General features: G+C 45.8%; 1 protein-coding gene and 1 long non-coding RNA gene across 3 annotated transcripts in view; both read right to left on the bottom strand.

The window, feature by feature from the left end:
- Positions 1-3694, bottom strand: part of GTPBP4 (GTP binding protein 4) — a 29941-nt gene extending 26247 nt beyond the window's left edge. For both annotated transcript variants that reach the window (XM_045361805.3, XM_005564496.5), the window contains exons 1-2: positions 3604-3694; positions 136-306 (exon numbers count right to left, since the gene is read on the bottom strand). In XM_045361805.3, the coding sequence (XP_045217740.2) occupies positions 136-306; positions 3604-3651 (219 nt within the window). In that variant the 5' untranslated portion in view covers positions 3652-3694. The remainder of the gene's footprint in view (positions 1-135; positions 307-3603) is intronic.
- Positions 3695-5126: 1432 nt separating this feature from the next.
- Positions 5127-8104, bottom strand: LOC141407635 (uncharacterized). The gene is made up of 2 exons (XR_012417329.1): positions 6026-8104; positions 5127-5692 (listed from the first exon to the last, which is right to left on the bottom strand). It is a non-coding gene; the product is annotated as an uncharacterized lncRNA (long non-coding RNA).
- Between the last annotated feature and the right edge of the window lie 11958 nt (positions 8105-20062).

Raw genomic sequence — 20062 nt, 5'->3', positions numbered from 1 at the left:
GCCACTAACTTATTGAGTAATCCAAGTAATTTACTTTGTTTCCTTTTCTGTCAAATGAGTACACCAAACTGGTTAAACACTGATTCTCTGAAGGCTCATATTTACATAACCACAGAAGTCCCCCAAGTCACTTACATCCAATTTAGGGAAATCTGTTAGAATTTGTGAAAGTCTATCATGGTAATTCTGTTGAGTAAATTTGACTTTTCTCATGTAAAAATGTCTAATGCGATGAATTTGGTAATGTTTATGAATAACAGTTGGAGTCTTTCGTTGAGTCTTCGACAATGTCAGGTCAATAAAGTCCTGCAATTAAAGAAAATAAAACATAATTACATCAAAAGTGTCTACTTTTGATCCACTTATTTGAAACCTTCTTAAAACACTAATTACAGTACTACATATTTTAAATTACAAAAATTTACTCTAAACATTTTATGTTCAACCTTGTTCATCTTCAAACACACGGCTGCTAAGATAAATTTTACGCCACACTTTCTTGATGCTATCTTAATTTCCAAACACCTAAGAACCTTTGAAACTTAAGTAATGAGAGAACTCAAATCATAAATTAGAAAAAATAGTTGAGAAAAAGAAACAATCCTCCCATTTCTTTATGCATATCTTTGACTTTGAAAGTACATAAAATAACAGGTAAAACTAAAATCCACTTCACAATTTCCTAAGAGCATGGAAGGGAACTACTTGAGGAGATGAAGGATTTTTGCATGAGTTGCCCAGTGCAAAGAGTCAGCACTTCTCTTTAATAAGGATCCAATTCCCAGGATTCCTCAATCCAGTGTATCTAGTCACACAAAATTACTTGGATCTTTTTTCTTGAACACTTTGATTAATTCAACAATTTGATTAACTCAATATCATTTCAAACAAAGGTTGTTAAGGATACTTGGGTGCTGAAGATAATGAACAAGATACTGTCCCTTCCTTCACGGAATTCAGGGTCCAGTGACAGAAGTAAACACGTAGGCACAACACAGTCTGCCAAGTATTATACTATGAGGGGCACGCACCGTCTCCCCTCTGGGTCTACAAGTGAGACAAGTAAACAGGTGGTCACAACAGTCTTCCATGTACTATGAGGGGCACACACGGTCTTCCCTCTGGGCCTACAGAAGTTCTTCCCTACATTTTTCTGCACCTAATGGCGTTCACACATCCTGAAGGGGGACCAGTTCAAAGGTTACCTACTTCATAAGATCGCCCCTGACTCTCCAACTTACCACAGCTAACTGCACTCTTCTCTCCCAATCCATGTGGGTCCTCCATGATAACAATGTTTCATTTCTAGTATGGTCATTCATGATGCCACTTACCCTTTTTTATTTTGTTTTGTTTTGTTTTGTTTGAGACAGAGTCTTGCTCTGTCGCCCAGGCTGAAGTGCAGTGGCAGCACAATCTCCGCTCACTGCAAGCTCCGCCTCCTGGATTCACGCCACTTTCCTGCCTCAGCCTCACCAGCAGCTGGGACTACAGGTGCCTGCCACCACGCTCAGCTAATTTTTTTGTATTTTTAGTAGAGACGGGGTTTCACCGTGTTAGCCAAGATGGTCTCGATCTCCTGACCTTGTGCTCTGCCCGCCTCAGCCTCCCAAAGTGCTGGGATTACAGGCATGAGCCACCGCGCCGGCCTCGACTTACCCCTCTTGACAACGACTTCCAAAGAGGCAGGTATTTTATCTAATGCATTTTTGTAACACAGTACCCAACGCATAGGACAGGCACTCACTTAACAGCTTCTAGAATGAACTGAATACCACACACTTTCCTGATGTGATTTTTTTTTTTTAACTTCCAATCACCAAACAATTACCATCACCCATTTTTTAGGTAAGTAAACTCATGTGTTCTCTAAAAATACAAATCTCATTCCACAGAAGATGGATGGTGTACTAACATATCCTAAAGTTCTCCACATAAGTCAATAACATGAACAAAGTTCATGTAATCCAAAGAGCAAATTCCTTCAACAAACTTGAGAGATGGCTGACCAAAAATACAAATAAGACATGATTCCTGCACTGGAAAATACTACAATCTGGCCGGGCGCGGTAGCTCATGCCTGTAATCCCAACACTTTGGGAGGCTGAGGCAAGTGGATCACTTGAGATCAGGAGTTCAAGACCAGCCTGGCCAACATGGTGAAACTCCATCCTACTGAAAATACAAAAATTAGCCAGGCCTGGTGGCCTGCACCTGTAATCCCAGCTACTCAGGAGGCTGAGGCAGGAGAATCACTTGAATCTGGGAGGCGGAGGCTGCAGTGAGATGAGATCCACCACTGCACTCCAACCTGGGCAACAGAGCGAGACTGCATCTCAAAAAGAAAGAAAGAAAGAAAATACTACAATCTATCAAGAGATGTGTCACAACAATTGTCAGGAAGAAATGAGAAATGGAGAGAAGTGGGGAAACAATTATTGCTATGAAGGTAAAATACGAGACTCCCACAAAGCTTTCCAAGGCAAGCTCATTCCGTTGTTAAGACGTGAAGAAAAGGAGACACTGATGAGAGGAAAACAGTCACTCTGCAGGGACTTCAGTAACTCCCTCTCGTGCAGCAGTCCCTGAGAGGCTCGAGTTGCCCGTCAATGTCTCTGTAATTGCGACCCAAATCGAATGTTCACTACATAAAAACATGACTTCTTAAAAAAGCCGTAATACCAGGGCCGGGTGTGGTGGCTCACGCCAGTAATTCCAGCACTTTGGGAGGCCGGAGCGGGAGTTCGATGGATCTCCAACTCCCTGGGATCTCCCTGGGAGACCTGGGATCAGGAGTTCGAGGCCAGCTTGGCCAACGTGGTGAAACCCCGTCTCTACTAATAACACAAAAATTAGCCGTGCGTGGTGGCGCACGCCTGTAATCCCTGTTACTCGGGAGGCTGAGGCAGGAGAATCGCTTGAACCCGGGAGGTGGAGGTTGCAGTGAGCCTTGATCGCGCTCCAGCCGGGGAAACAAAAGCGGAAAACTCTGTCTCGGGGAAAAAAAAAAAAAAAAAAATTCTAACACTTAACACTTGTTGACTCATTCTTGCCACACTAACCAACGCTGTAAAAATTTAGTCTGGGCCTACTATGGTCTAAAAAGAACAGGAGTTCCCAAATCTAACAGTGAAAGAGAATGACTTAAAAATTAAGAAATGTTAAATCACGATAGCAACGAACCGAGGATTCCTGAGAGGGGAGGGCGCTACGCCAAATCCAGAATCTGAAGGCTCATCACGGACCACGGAGTGCTTCCTCCCTCACATGTTGGGGTCCCCTCCACTCGCCCACCTCGTCACCCGGAGCCCCTCCAGGGAACCCTACTCTGGGTGGACCCCGATCTCTGGGGGCCCTCAGTCTCTGGGTGGACCCCGGTCTCAGGTGGACCCGGGTCTCTGGGGGATCCGATCTCTGGTGGACCCCGGATTCTGCTGGGGGAGGGGAAATGATCTCGAGTACGCGTCCGGCAGGTCGGGCCCGGGAGCGGGTGGTGGGCGAGCGGAAGGCGACCGCTCTCCCACGGCTACAGGCCCGGACCCTCCCCTGAGACCCCGCTAATGAGAAGGCGAAAGTAGCAGTGGCCCTCCCGGAGCCACCTACCTTGGCGGACGGCACCACCGTAATTTTCTTGAAGTTGTAGTGCGCCATGCCGGCTGCCGTATGCACGCGGGTACTGGGCACTCCCGGAACTTCCGCCGTCGGGAGCAGGAGGGACTTCCGCCGTCGGGCGCTTGCTGTACGTCACTTCCGGGAGCCAAACGTGTCTTGCGTGCTCTATGGCGCTTTCGGCGTCGCACAGCGCACCCGCCCGGCCTGGAGGTCCGCCGCGGAGAGTGTGTGAGGGCCCCGGGAGCGAGGGCGCGGGGGAGAGGACGCCTGGGTTTTAGGGGGCGCGCGGAGACTAAATTCATGCTGGGTAAAGAAGAGGCTTCCGACAGACTGCCCTGCGGGTTTCTGGAGCGAGTTCAGGCCCCCAGCCACCCGCCCTGGACCAGGGTTCGAGGGGGGTCTTGGGATTTGGGGGATGCGGGGCTTAGGAGTCCGGAGGGTCGAGGGTATCTGGGAGTCTGGGCGTCCGGGGTCGCGGCGAGCCCCGCGGAGGAGGAGGGAGCCGCGCGTGCGGGGCGTGCCCGGGCTCTGGGTGTAGAGCGGGTGACGCCCCCCACTCTGATCCCGGGCGGTGGTGAGGAGGCCCTCGCGGCTCCCCTGCAGGCTTCCTTTCTCGTGCTTGTTAAATCCCAAAACGGGCGGAGAAGGGAAATCCTGATCTCAGGCGAAAGAGGTGCCGCTGGTTCCGCAGAGTGCCTTAGGAGAGCGGAGGAAGCAGTTGCGAGAGACAGTCCTGTGGGGTCCAACAGAGGAGAAAGGTGATGAGGATGGAGCCTTTACTGCTTTAATGTTTGTGAATAGTGTGGCCGCTCCCTTAAGGAACCCAGGGCCACATCCCGTAAATTAAACGTTAGGTAGGGCTGACTCAGTCAAGCAGTGTTCAGAGCTGTTGACTACATATTAACTCGTTTAATTCCTGCAACTGCCTCATGAAGTGCGTGGGGAAACCCAAGGCACAGCAAGGCCCGAAAGCAGCCCAGGGTTGTGCAGCTAAGGGGCAGCAGAGGTGGGCTTTGAACCCAGGCAGCCTGACTCCAGCAAACCTACTTCTAACGATTAGCTATACTGCTTCTCACGCATCTGGGATGCCCCCCACTCTCCAAACCTTTTAAATAAGTCCTATTATTCTTACACGAAAATACCTCTCATAAATTCCCAACATTCCAATATTGAAAATCATTCTGAGTCATGCTTTTCTCATCTATTAACTATGCTTCCATTTTTGTGTCACAAGGCGGATAAGCATACCTCCTACATCTCTGGCACTTCTAAAGGAAGCTTCTAGGGTAATTAGGATTCGCTGGCTATGATCATTTGCTAAGCCGCAGGACAGTTCTGGCCACCATTTCCGAGATTAGCAAAGCTATGCTTATACTTACTGCCCTTTCTTTTAGGTTCTTATATGTTTCCTCAGCATCTCCCACTTTCTCTCACTCTGATATAGCCAGTTCCTCTTTCTTTTTCTTTTAATCCGATATTTAGATACTTTGCTTCAGATGGGCAAACATCCTTAATTCTTTTTTTTTTTTTTTTTTTTTCTTCAAACAGAGTCTCACTCTCTGTCACCCAGGCTGGAGTGCAGTGCCACGATCTCAGCTCACTGCAACCTCCGCCTCCGGGGTTCAAGCAATTCGTCTGCCTCAGCCTCCCGAGTAGCTGGGATTGCAGGCACCTGCCACCATTCCCAGCTAACACTTTGTATTTTTAGTAGAGACAGGATTTCACCATATTAGCCAGGCTGGTCTCAAAACCTGACCTCAAGTGATCCACCGGCCTTGGCCTCCCAAAGTGCTGAGATGATAGGTGTGAGCCACCTGCTTTTAACTTGTTCAGCTACAAAGGCATGTCTGTGAATGCACAACCATAATGGCTCATCATGGGCCCAGAGCTATGACCACGGTAAGGTACCAAGCATCCTACACCATGTGCGTGTTGATAAGAATCAACATCTTTGCCTATTCTTGTGATTTTCTGGCTGAGTATAGCTTCTTGGGGGCAAGTGTGTGTTCTACACCACCAGGAGCAAGCTTCTCTATTGATAGACTTCTGGGCTTCTCTGGAGAAACCAAACGCTAAAGGCCTTTCTTTTTTTTTTTTTTTTTTTTTTTTTTTTTTTTTGAGACGGAGTCTCGCTCTGTCGCCCAGGCTGGAGTGCAGTGGCCTGATCTCAGCTCACTGCAAGCTCCGCCTCCCAGGTTCACGCCATTCTCCTGCCTCAGCCTCCCGAGTAGCTGGGACTACAGGCGCCCGCCACCTCGCCCGGCTAGTTTTTTTTTGTAGTTTTAGTAGAGACGGGGTTTCACTGTGTTCACCAGGATGGTCTCGATCTCCTGACCTCGTGATCCGCCCGTCTCGGCCTCCCAAAGTGCTGGGATTACAGGCTTGAGCCACCGCGCCCGGCAACGCTAAAGGCCTTTCTGAGGAGAGTCAGAAATGCTGCCTGCAGTATGAGGCACATTGCCAATTGTTGACTGTGTTAACGGAGGTTCCAGCTACCAGGATGCCTCCAAGTGTGTGTACCTTGTGACAGAGAAAGGTACTTCTCAGCCGTAGTAAAGGATGCTCTCAAGGGTACTCTGCAAAGCTTCTGACTGCCAGGCACTTCTCAGTGAAAAGCTTTGTTTTTCAAATCTCTTTGTTTTGTGGACTTGGTATTTTCTGTTTTACCTTCTTGTTGCTGTAATTCTGATGAATGAAAGGTACATTTTGCAGAATTGAACTTCCTGCCTGAAAGGAGCCTTTGCATGGGGATTAGCCATCAGTAGCCATCCGGTCTTAGAGGGTCCTAAGAGTGCTCCATCGGGCCCGTCAGCCACTTCCCTGGATCCCCACAGGAACTCATTCAGAACGAGTCACATGCTGCTTTGTACCTGGATGCTTCCTCGTGTACATCTTGTTTGCAAAGGAAGTAGCCAGCTCTTCGTGGACAGGAACTGTGTCTTACTCTTCTGCCATCCCTCCCCTCAGGCAGCACTGCCAAGAGCATTCGCAGTGGCCATGGAACTCTGTTGATTGAATGTTGGCTTGAGGAAGTTCCTGATGTAGTTGGGCCTGTAGCAGTTGGGATCTCGCTTCTGCGATACTCAAGTAGTCCTACTGAATTACAGTACCGTCAGAACCCTGTGCACAACCCTGAAATGGGTCAGAACTCCACAGTGTGCCATAAAGAGGAAAATTGTCAACAGGGAAGTCTAAGGAAACACCCTCCTTTGTGGAAGGCAGCAGTGGCATGAGAGCCACCCTCTGGGCCAAAGGTGCAGCCTGACATTCTCTGCAGAATTACACCATGAGTTAAGAGTGTGAGCTTCGTTTCTGAGATACAGCTCCACCCCCTCTGATCCTGGGAAAATTTATCAGCTTCACCAAGCCTCTGTTTCTTCACTCTTTGCTCAGTTACTATCTACCAGGCATGTTAAAAATACTTTATGTGAATTATTTTTGCTTTTCACTAACCCTATTCTACAGGCATTAATAAGTGAGCAAAGAGATTCTCTATTATTTGTTACGCATTATTATGTATTATCTATGTTCTTATTAACTACTTAGTTACAATAACGTTTGCTAAACTTTTGTTCTGTTCATTAAATTCTCGTTGAACCTTAACAACTGCAAAGCAGGGAGCCTCCACCACATGCCGGGTCACTTGCTTTCCTTCTCGGGACAGCATAGTGAGGTGGGTGTGATTGTCTCTGTTTCACAGATTAGAGTGCTGGCTTTGATGTGGTTGGATGCTTGCTCACCGCCACACAGCTGGAGAGACACAACTGGAGGTGAGTCCAGGGAGCATGGAATTCCAAAGCCACTCTCCTTTTGCACTGCCAGCCAAGAGTGGCTTTGTTCTTGACCTCTTTAGGGTTATTACCTCGTTTGGTATTTGTTTGTTTGTTTATTTATTTATGAGATAGGATCTCACTCTGTCGCCCAGGCTGGAGTGCAATGGTGTGATCTTGGCTCACTGCAACCTCCACCTCCCAAGTTGAAGCAATTCTCAGATTTAAGTGCCTCAGCCTCCCGAGTAGCTGGGACTACAGGTGCACACCACCACACCCGGCTACTTTTTGTATTTTTTAGTAGAGGCGAGGTTTCGCCGTGTTGTCCAGGCTGGTCATGAATTGTTTGGTATTTACATGGAGGTACATGATGGATTGCACTTGGGGTCATATGCTGTCAATAATCCCCCAGCACCTGTGTTTCACTAAAGCACTGTTTGCATACGCAGACAGGTTGTTTCTTCTGTGAGAATTCCGTTCCTGTGTGTGGATCATGACAGGCACCTGTGCTAATGAACTTCTGCCCTTGCTCACGTCAGAGCTGCTGATAAGGGCTGTTTCCATGGGTTGAGTAAGAGTCATTCAATTGACACACTGTTAAAAACATTCTTTGCATTCTGCTGTTCCCTAAAGGAACAATTTTAGGTTTAATGGAAATCTTCCGATCTCTTTTCCTAGAGAAGATTTGTGATAATAATAAACATACACGTATTTGGAATGCATGTACTTATGCTTGTATGATCAATTTCCAAACGATTCTAAATATCTGCAGGCAGAATTTCTTAAGATTAGCATTCTGTGCTGTACCCAAAAAGATACTCGAGATAAGCAAAGATAAGTTTCATATTGCAACAGACATCTGAATCTTTGGTGTTTATGGAAGCTGGTTAAGCAGGTGGTTGTGATGTCTGACCCTCAGGTTAAAAACAGCGAAAAAAATTCACTTTGATGATGTGACGTTATTGTCACAAGTTTAATAATTGATTTTGAAGGTCTGCACAAGGAAACCATAATGTTTTAGCAATTTCCGTTTTCCAGAGGGAGGAGGCTTAAAATTTCAATTCCAGCCCTGCCACCAACTTCTAGACTAACAGTAAGCTAAGTGCCTTTCCCGCTATTATTTTTAATTAAAAACATATTATTTCCTCACAAAAGCATAGAGGTATAAAAATAATATTTGCTATCAGAATGTATCTGTCTGGACAGTCTAAATTATCCTATGATAACAAATAGTCTCCAGATCTCAGCGTTGGTTGTTTCTCTCTGATGCTTCATGCCCACTGCTGTGGACCAAATTGAGTCTCCCCAAATTCCTATGTGAAAGCCCTGACCCCCATTGTTATGGTATTTGGAGATGGAGCCTTGGGGAGATAATTCGGTTCAGAAAAGGTCACGAGGCTGGAGCTCTCCTGGTGGAGTTGGCACACTTATGAGCACTTCTGAGAAAAGATACCAGAGGGCTGCTCCCAGGCTTCCCCGACCCCATGCATGCACCAAGGAGAGACGATGTGAGCACAGAGGGAAGGCAGCTTTCAACAAGCCAGGCAGAGGCTGCAACCAGAACCCAACTATGCTGATGCCCTGATCTTGACCTTCCAGTCTCCAAAACTGTGAAAAGAAAATTGCATGTTATTTAAGCCACTCAGTCAGTGGTATTTTGTTATGGCAGCCCAAGCTGGTTGAGATACCCACCACAGGTCAGCAGGGGCCCCTGTTCAGGATGGTCATTGAGAGATCAGACTCCTAGAATAAAGGTTGACAATAGCTATGCCGAGGAAAGGGGAATGAGTTTGACAATCAAATGTTTCAGTCTCAGCTCCCATGTGCCTATTTCTGGACAGTGAGTTGAGAATAACAGAGTTATTTGTAAACAGTACTGATGCCTACCGCATTGGCATCTAAAGCAGATGCTCTTTAAATCTGTGTTCGGTTGAGCTGGGCACGGTGGCTCACGCCTGGAATCCCAGCACTTTGGGAGGCCGAGGCAGGCGGATCATGAGGTCAAGAGTTCGAGACCAGCCTGACCAACATAGTGAAACCCTGTCTCTACTAAAAATACAAAAAATTAGCTGGGCGTGGTGGTGCGGGCCTGTAATCCCAGCTACTTCGGAGTCTGGCTCAGGAGAATCACTTGAACCTGGGAGGCAGAAGTTGCAGTGGGCCAAGATCACACCACTGAATTCCAGCCTGGGTGACAGGGTGAGACTCTGTCTCAAAAATAAATAAATAAATGAAAAATAAATCCATGTTCAATTGATAATCCAAATATGGTACAACGTATAATGCCAAAATACTTCTGTTTAGAAAATCCGAACCATTATATAAAGAGACAGGTAATAAACCCTCTTCTGTTCCTCTGTCCCAGGCTAATATTGACTAATGCAGGTCTTTCTTCATAAATGTTCATTCATTTAAAACCTCCATAAAAGCATCAGTATACCTGGGGACTGACAAAGTCGGAATTCCAAACTCTTAAGAAAACATGAAAGAACTCTCGTGAATGATCCTGCCCAGCAAGTAACTCCTATCCTGTTTCCTTTCTCCTTATAGTCTGTTTCAGCTGATCATCATCTGCATAGCTCACTTTCCATTGGGATTAATTCAGACCACTTTTTTATTTTAAGTTATTCTCATTTTCAAAATTTCTGTGGCAGGCCACCATGCCAATACTCAGTAAACAGAAGTTAAAACACATTCAAAATGGGAAAGTACTAGGAAGACCATGGGATTGATGGAGAAAATTGAATCATACAGAATTTTAATAACTTTAAATAGTAAATTTTAGAAGTAGATATGTAAAAACTTCATGATTTCATATTTTGAGGCAATGTGTTATCACCTGCGATATGTGGCTTTATCTAGATCGTGTTTTCCATTTTGTCACCTCATCACAATTTGCTCTTTTTTCCCTTTTTAGTTGACTGACTGACTCTGCCATGAGAAAATGTGGTCTAGTCCAAGTTATTTTTTTAAATATAAAAAGTTATATAGGTTGAGGCTGGGCGCAGTGTCTCATGCCTCTAATCCAAGCACTTTGGGAGGCCGAGGTGGGCAGATCACTGGAGGTCAGGAGTTTGAGACCAGCCTGGCCAACATGGCAAAACTCCATCTCTACCAAAAATACAAAAACTAGCTGGGCATGGTTGCACACATCTGTCGTCCCAGCTACTCAAGAGGCTGAAGCAGGAAAGTTGCTTGAGGCAGGAGGTTGCAGTGAGCCAAGATTGTGCCACTGCACTCCAGCCTGGGCAACATAGTGAGATTCCATCTCAAAAAAAAGAAAAAAGAAAAAAAGAAAAGCTATAGGTTGAAAAAGTGGCAGATCAAGAATAGCTTTGACCAGCACATATATGCTAAAAGCAGGCTTACCCTGCTGCCTACTGCTAGATTCAGGCAATTTCAGACATTATCTGTTCCACACATAATAAATTTTAAAACAAGTGCCATTTTACATGGTCGGCTAGGGATAAAGGACAGTCTCATATTGAAAACAGTACATGGCTGGGCACGGTGGCTCATGCCTGTAATCCCAGCACTTTGGGAGGCTGAGGCAGGTGGATCATGAGGTCAGGAGTTCAAGACCAGCCTGGCCAAGATGGTGAAGCCCTGTCTCTACTAAAACTGCAAAAATTAGCTGGGTGCGGTGGCAGGCATTTGTAATGCCAGCTACTCTGGAAGCTGAGCAGGAGAATTGCTTGAACCTGGGTGGCAGAGGTTGTGGGGAGTGAAGATCATGCTACTGCACTCCAGCCTGGGCAACAGAGTGAGACTCCGTCTCAAAAAACAAAACAAAACAAAAAAACATTACCAAGTACCTAAACTATGTTTTAAACACCCTTTAAAGTTATCTAAATATTACTTAGTGATATAGTTTGGATATTTTTCTCATATTGAATCTCATCAAATCTCATATTGAATTATAATCCCCAGTGCTGGAGGTGGGACCTCGTGCGAGGTGTTTGGATCACAGAAAATTGGTACCAACGAGTGGAGCATTGCTATAAAGATACCTGAAAATGTAAAATTAACTTTGGGACTAGGTACTAGGCAGAGGTTGGAAGACTTTGGAGGGCTCAGAAGAAGATAGGATGATGAGGGAAAGCTTAGAACATCTTAGAGACTGGTTCAATGGTTGTGACCAAAATACTGATAGTGATATGGACAGTGAAGTCCAGGCTGCTGAGGTCTCAGATAGAAATGAGGAAATTATTGGGAACTGGGTCAAAAGTCACCCTTGTTATGCCTTAGCAAAGAGCTTGGCTGCGTTCTGGTCGTGCCCTAGGGATCTGTGGAAGTTTGAACTAAAAAGTGATGATTGGGGGCATCTGGCGGAAGAAATTACTAAGCAACAAAGCGTTCAAGAGATAGCCTGGCTAATTCCAACAGCTTACCTCAGATGGAGGAGCAAATAAATGACCTAACGTTGGAACTTACATTTAAACAGGAAGCAGAGTATAAAAGTTTGGAAAATCTGCAGCCTGGTCATGTGGCGCAGAAAGAAAAAGCTTTTTAAAGGAATTTAAGCAGGCTGCAGAATGATCACTTGCTAGGGATATTTGCATAGGTAAAAGCGAGCCAAGAGAATGGGGAAAAAGGCTGGAAGGCATTTCAGAGACCTTCCCAGGAGCCTCTCCCATCATAGGCCCAGAGGCCTAGGAGGACAGAATGGTTTCACGGGTCAGGCCCAGGGTATCCATTGCCCTGCACAGCCTTGGGACACTGCTTCCCACATTTCAGCTGCTTAGTTCCAGCCATGATTCAAAGGGGCCCAGGTACAGCTTGGGCTTTGGAGAACATAACCCTTGGCAGCTCCTGCATAGTGTTAAGCATGCAGGTACACAGAATGCAAGGATGAAGAACTCTTGGTGGCCTCCACTTAGATTTCAGAGGATGTATGAGAAAGTCTGAGTGCACAGAGAAGCCTGCTGCAGGGGCAGAGCCCTCACAGAGAACCTCTGCCATGGCAGTGCCAAGGGGAAATGTGAGGTTGGAGCCCCCACACAGAGTCCCCAATGGGGCACTGCCTAGTGGAGCTGTGAGAAGGGGGCCATCATCCTCCAGAAACTGGAATGGTAGATCCACCAGCATCTTGCACCCTACACCTGGAAAAGCCACAGGCACTCAACTCCAGCTGGTGAGAGCAGCCCAGGGGGCTGAACCCTGCAAAGCCACAGGGGCAGAGCTGCCCAAGGCCTTGGGAGACCACCCTTGCAGCAGTGTGCCCTGGATGTGAGACATGGAGTCAAAGGAGGTTATTTTGGAGCCTTAAGATTTAATGACTACCCTGCTAGGTTTTGTTTGCCTGGGGCCTGTAGTGCGTTTCTTTTGGCTGACTTATCCCTTTTGGAATGGGAATGTTTACCCAATGCTGCCTGTATCTCCACTGTGTCTTAGAAGTAAATAACTTTTTTTTTTTTTTTTTTTAACAGGCTTATTGGTAGAATGTACTTTACTGTCTCAGGTGAGACTTTGGACTTGTGAGTTAACGCTGGAACAAGTTAAGATTTTAGGGGACTCTTGGGAAGGCATGATTATATTTTTTAATGTGAGAGGGACATGAAATTTGGGAGGGGCTAGGGGTACAATGATAGAGTTTGGATATTTGTCCCTGACCAAATCTCGTGTTGAACTATAATCCCCAGTGCTGAAAGTGGGGCCTGGTGGGAGGTGTTTGGGTCATGGGGGCAGATCCCTCATGGCTTGGTGCTGTCTTTGCAATGGCAAGTGAATTCTCATGAGATCTGGCCATTTAAAAGTGCATGGCACCTCCCCCACCTCTTGCTGAAGCTTTCACCATGTGACGTGCCTACTCCCCTTTCGCCATCCACCATGATTGTAAGCTTCCTGAGGCCCCCCTAGAAGCTGAGCAGATGTCAGCACCATGCTTCTTATACAGCCTGAAGAACCATGAGCCAATGAAACCTCTTTTCTTTATAAATTACCTAGTCTTCGGTAGTTCTTTTTTTTTTTTTTTTTTTTTTTTTTTTTTTTTTTTTTTTTTTTTAGACAGAGTCTTGCTCTGTCACCCAGGCTGGAGTGCAGTGGCCGGATCTCAGCTCACTGCAAGCTCCGCCTCCCGGGTTTACGCCGTTCTCCTGCCTCAGCCTCCCGAGTAGCTGGGACTACAGGCGCCCGCCACCTCACCCGGCTAGTTTTTTTGTATTTTTTAGTAGAGACGGGGTTTCACCGTGTTAGCCGGGATCGTCTCTCGATCTCCTGGCCTCGTGATCCGCCCGTCTCGGCCTCCCAAAGTGCTGGGATTACAGGCTTGAGCCACCGCGCCCGGCCAGGTAGTTCTTTATAGCAATGCAAGAATGGCCTAATACACTTTGAAAAAAAAAGTGTCAGTGAAAGCAGGTACTCAGATGGAGCTCTGCATTGGTTTTCACTCTCAGAGCATTTGCTGAACTGACTGAACTCCAGTTTTGGTGTTTATAGCCTTGTGGGGATGAGGCGCTGGAAATAAAACCTAGGGCTACCAAAGGTGAATAGAGTATTCACTCTATAAAGCTGGGTCCCAAAGGGTACACACTGAGCACTAAGAAAATGGGTAAAGGAGGCCCCTGAGAAGTTATAGCCAAACCCTAGGCCTCATGCTGGTCTTAGAGTGAACTTGGCAAAGCAACACAATTTTTCCTGAAGAAACTTATTTTCATGCCAGACCCCAAAGAATACCTACAAATAATTTTCCATGGAAAATGAACAACTCATAATAAAAAAAAAAAATCATTAAATCCAAAAGAAAACAAGGCATTAAGAATAAGAACCAGCAGAAACAACAAATAAGATAAATCACAAAGACTTCAGATATTGGAATTATAGGACACAAGATACAAAATAATATTGTTTCTTATGTTTAAAGAAGTAATACACAAACTTTAAATCTATGCAGAAAGGAAAAGAAAGAAAGTCAGGCTATAAAACTCAACCAAGAAGACTTGGAAAAAATCTAACTGAAATTTCCTGATTTAAAAAAAAACAAAAACTAATTACTGAAAATGAAAACTTAATAGACGGTTTTAACAGCAGAATAGAGATAGCTGAAGAAAAGTAGAGAACTGAAAGATAGATGAAAAGAAAGTATCCAGATCACAAAAAAGTAGTGTGAAATATAAATTTGTATTAGTTCCTGTTTCAGGCAGGAAATAGATGGCACACTCGAAGAATTTAAATGAATATAATTTTTAAATTAATTTTTTTTTTGAGATGGAGTCTCACACTGTCACCTGGGCTGGGGTGCAGTGGCGCATTCTTGGCTCACTACAACCTCTGCCTCCCAGGTTCATGCCATTCTCCTGCCTCAGCCTCCTGAGTAGCTGGGATTACAGATGCCCGCCACCATGCCTGGCTAATTTTTTTTTATTTTATTTTTAGTAGAGACAGGGTTCCACTGTGTTGGCCAGGCTAGTCTTGAACTCCTGACCTCGTGTTCTGCCTGCTTTGGCCTCCCAAAGTGCTGGGATTACAGGCATGAGCACCGCGCCCAGCCATGAATCAATTTTTTAGAAGACTCTATTTTTGTTTTGTTTTGTTTTGTTTTGTTTTGTTTGAGACGGAGCCTCACTTTGTCACCCAGGCTGGAGTGCAGTGGTGCAATCTCGGCTCACTGCAAGCTCCACCTCCTGGTTTCACGCCATTCTCCTGCCCCAGCCTCCCAAGTAGCTGGGACTACAGGTGCCCGCCACCATGCCCGGCTAATTTTTTGTATTTTCAGTGGAGACGGGTTTTCACCATGTTAACCAGGATGATCTCAAATCTCCTGACCTCGTGATCCACCCACCTCAGCCTCCCAAAGTGCTGGGATTACAGGCATCAGCCACTGCACCTGGCCGAAGACACTATTAACAGAAGTGTCAGCTGGGTTGAAAGAACCAACAAAGGATGACGAGGGACCCAGTTAACTGGCAACTGTGGGAAGCCATCACACTTCATAGGACTGAGGGGCAAAGAAATGATAGAACCTAGCAAATGCTAAGCCATGTAGAAGGGCCCCAGGTGGGAGTCACAGCCATAGAGGAACACAGTGACACCAAGCCTCAGCCCTGCAGAAAGGGAGTGAGAGAAATTAATAAAGCAGTCTCTCCTTATTTCTGCTGGGGCCTCCCTTTGACTAACCCAACAGCCAGAATGCAAGAGGGTCTGGACATCCAGTCTGTAGAAGTCAACTTCCAGGGGCACAGAGCAGGGCAGAGGAAGACACAATCTGGAGGGGCAAATGGAAAACACACAACACTGAAGTTAAGCAGATCGAAATAGATTGAGAAGACCAGTAGGATTGAGAGCAAATGTTTGTCCTATAAGTACTCCAGAAGGGCAGGAGAAGGAGCAAGGGAAGGAGGCAATGGTTGAAGATATAATGGCTAACATTTTTCCAGGTAAGATGAAGAACCAGAAAGATAAATACGAAATCATAGTCAGATTGCAGAATACCAAAGACAGGAACAATTTGTTAAAAGCAACTGAAAGAAAAAGATTGCCATCGAAAGAGCAACAGTGAGTGTGACAGCTGACTGCTCAACAGTAACATTGAGAGACAAGAGACAGTGGAATATCTTCAATATGATGAGGGAGGAAAAAAAACAAACAATGCTGCCAAACTAGAATTCGATGCCCAGAGAAAATATCCTTTAAAGCCTAGGTGGAAAACATTTACAGACAAAGGAACACTGAGAAATCTTACCATAAGCCAACCCTTTCTAAAAGAAAGTTTAAATAATATACTTAAGACCGGGCACGGTGGCTCATGCCTATAATCCCAGTATTTTGGGAGGCCAAGGTGGGTGGATCATGAGGTCAGGAGATTGAGACCATCCTGGCCAACATGGTGAAACCCTGTCTCTACTAAAAAAAAATACAAAAAATTAGCCGGGTGTGGTGGTGGGCGCCTGTAGTCCCAGCTACTAGGGAGGCTGAGGCAGGAGAATGGCATGAACCCGGGAGGCGGAGCTTGCAGTTAGCCAAGATTGCACCACTGCACTCCAGCCTGGGCGACAGAGCGAGACTCCATCTCCAAAAAAAAAAAAAAAAATAATAATAATAATAATAATAATAATAATATACTTGCAGTAGAAGCAAAGTGATCAGAATGAGGAACAAAAGTGCCAGAATGAGGAACAAATAAAGTGCACATAAAACCATAGTAATATCTTTTTTTTTTTTTTGAGAAGGAGTCTCGCTCTGTCGCCCAGGCTGGAGTGCAGTGGCATGATCTCAGCTCACTGCAAGCTCCACCTCCCAGGTTCATGCCATTCTCCTGCCTCAGCCTCCCGAGTAGTTGGGACTACAGGCGCCCACCACCACACCCAGCTAACTTTTTATGTTTTAGTAGAGATGGGGTTTCACCATGTTAGCCAGGATGGTCTCAACCTCCTGACCTCATGATCTGCCTGCCTCGGCCTCCCAAAATGCTGGGATTACAGGCATGAGCCATTGCACCCGGCCAATAGTAATATCTTACTGCATTTTAACACATAATTAATAAAGCCTATAAATCAAGAAAGGGATAGAGTTGAGTTCTAGGTCCTACTTTCAGAACTAGGGTAAAGTACTGATGAACTTCAGACTTGGTAAATTAAGTATTCCTGTTATAATTCCTAGGTTAATGATTATAACTACACAAGCAGAATGTAAAACTTCCAAATTAGTAGGAAAAAACCTAAAATGGTTAACAAAAGCTAATTGAAATGAAGGCAAGAAAAAAGTGAAAAGAAACAGAAAAAAGGAAAATCACAAATAATATGGTAGCTATAAACCCAAATGTGTTAATAATATAATAAATGTTTAATTCCAAAAGATAACGTTAGAGTAATGTGAACCAATAACATAACCTTGAAATACAGAATGCAAAAATTGACAGTACAAAATTCTACCTGAAAGTTAACAAGGTAAACATCCATCTTAAATTTAAGAAGAACAGCAAAATAAAGTAAAAGAACAAATAAAATGAAGGAATGAGCAGAAATTCATGCTGTATAAAACAAAAGTTGATAATGAAAAGACTAAATGGTCAAACCTGGGGCCAGACTGATGAAGAAAAGTGAATAGTGGAAATACTGTTTCCAGCCTAGAGGCAGCTACTGAATGTGTGGTCTCATTCTTCAGCCCCATTATTCTGTTTGTAACTCTATAGAAATAGCCTATGGGATAGGGTAGTTCATCCAGCACACCCTAGGCAGGGGGCTCACTTTTAAAGGCAGTGTGGGTAGAGCTGCCTCACCCACCCCCACACCCAGTGACCTCAGCCCACCCTTGCCTTTCACCAGAGTCTTTGTATGTAGTCATCCGTTGGTATGGATGGGGCATTGGTTCCAGGAATCCCTGTGGACACCCAAATCGGTGGATGCTCAAGTCCCTGGTATAAAATGGCATAGTATTTGCATGTAACCTATGCAATCCTCCTGTGTACTTTGTCATCTCTAGGTGATTTATAATACCTAATACAATGTAAACGATATGTAAATAGTTGTACTGTATTGTTTAGGGAATAATGACAAGAAAAAGAACTCTAGGCCAGCATGTTGGCTCATGCCTATAATCCCAACACCTCGGGAGGCTGAAGCGGGAGGATCTCTCCCTTTTTTTTTTTTTTTTTTTTTTTGAGACAGAATCTTGCTTTGTAGCCCAGACCCAGGCTGGAGTGCAGTGGCATGATCTTGGTTCACTGCAGCCTCGACCTCCCAGGTTCAAGTGATTCTCGTGCCTCAGCCTCCCAAATAGCTGGGACTACAAGCACACACCACAGCGCCCAGCTGGGAGGATCTCTTGAGCCCAGGAGTTCAAGAGGGCAACAGTGAGATCCCATCTCTACAAAAAATAAAATAATTAGTTGTGCATGGTGATAAGTTCCTATAGTCTCAGCTACTCAGGAGGCTGAGGTGGGAGGATCACTTGAGCCTAGGAAGTAGAGGCTACAGTGAGCTGTGATCACACCACTGCATTCTAGCCTGAGCAACAGAGCCAGACCCTGTCTCTAAAAATAAATAAACGAATGAATAAAGTAAATTCAGCATTATTTAAATACCTTACCATCGACTCACTGATTCAAACCCATGTGACTGATTCCTCTCTGCTAAGTGCGTGGGCAGTAGCCTGCACTCACACATCAAAGATCTGTTCCTCAAGTGTCTCATTTTCAGACAAGAAAGTGAGTTCCAAACATTACACGACAGGCCTACCTTCTACTAGGCCGGGCCGCACAGTACACGACGGGCCTGCCTTCTACTAGGCCGGGCCGCACGGCGACGGGCCTGCCTTCTACTAGGCGGGGCCGCACGGTACACGACGGGCCTGCCTTCTACTAGGCCGGGCCGCACGGTACACGACGGGCCTGCCTTCTACTAGGCCGGGCCGCACGGTACACGACGGGCCTGCCTTCTACTAGGCCGGGCCGCACGGTACACGATGGGCCTGCCTTCTACTAGGCCGGGCCGCATTGCTTGCCTTCCTGTTGTGTTTCCCATTTCACACTGCCTGGGTTCTGTCACGTCCACCTCAAGAGATCTGTGTGCACTCAGACAATTTGCCACTCAGTGGAGCTCCCTCGAAAGTCGCTCCTTGACTGCACATAAGAAAACAGCATTTCTTCCATTTCTTCAAACCTAACATTTTGTGTATGAAAATCTAGGCAGGGCTTGTGCCCCGGTGACTGGGAGAAGAAGAAGAAGAAATTCCAGGAGTAAATTCAGGGCGTTTAGTGCATTGAAACTGAATTCAACAGACACTGAGCTCCAACTGTTTGGCAGACCCTGCGCTACACACGTGGGGACATCAGTAAATAAAACAACAGGAAGCTATTGCTGCGTCAGAGCACGCGTGCTCGGGACACCACGGGTGGATGTGTCAGCATTAATTCAAACAAGCACATCATCTAAGATCTGTATTGTGAACTATTTCTGATTAATAGATTGGCTACTTTTTCTGACTGCTGAGAACCTATAAAATCATAAAAGTAACTTGCATGTATTTCCCTTTTAAACGTCAAATATTTTACGTAAGTGACTTCCTCTGAAGCACAGGCATTCCTTTGTGCTGGTTTGATCCGTTGTAACGGTGACCAGTGGACACAGAAGGAGCCAGGCAGGGCCTGCAGAGGCCAGACCCCATCCCAGCCACAGAACACTGCCAGGTCTTGAGCCTCCTGAGCCTGCCCTGGCTTCCACCCCCACCACTAGTTTCCCAATCACGCTGTCACCTCATGCCTGTCCCCAGACCCTTGAATGACAGGGTGGGAGGGTTGAGCGTCTGCACAACAGTGACAGCCGACATTTGTTGAATGTTGTGGAGCTTTTGATGAGCATGAACCTGTTTAATCTTTACACCACCTTTGAGTTCTGTATTAGCAGGTGTTTCACGGTTGAGGTAAACTACATCTTGTTGAACTTCTGTAAGCAGAACCGATTACAGTCTGGCCTAATGGCCGAGGGAGCTCGGACCAGTGGCCTGGCCTCGTGTCTGTGTTCTGAGACAAGCAGCCCAGGGTCAGAGCCGTGCTTTATAGATGAAGTGTGCACACCAGCCCCTTGCTTTATGTGAGTTATTTCTAGTCCCGAGAGTAATGCTTCAAGAGAGCCTTTCACATTCCCAATTTATAGATAAGGAAACCGAGGCCCGGAACAATGAAGGAAGCTGAGACCACACAGGCCGTGAGCGTCCAGGCCTCTCTGAGAAACACGCAGACACAT

This window comes from Macaca fascicularis, chromosome 9 (genome assembly GCF_037993035.2).
Source record: "Macaca fascicularis isolate 582-1 chromosome 9, T2T-MFA8v1.1".
In the NCBI taxonomy this organism is placed as follows: Eukaryota; Metazoa; Chordata; class Mammalia; order Primates; family Cercopithecidae; genus Macaca; species Macaca fascicularis.
Note: the sequence above shows the minus strand (reverse complement) of the source record. Positions and strands in the feature narration are given on the sequence as shown.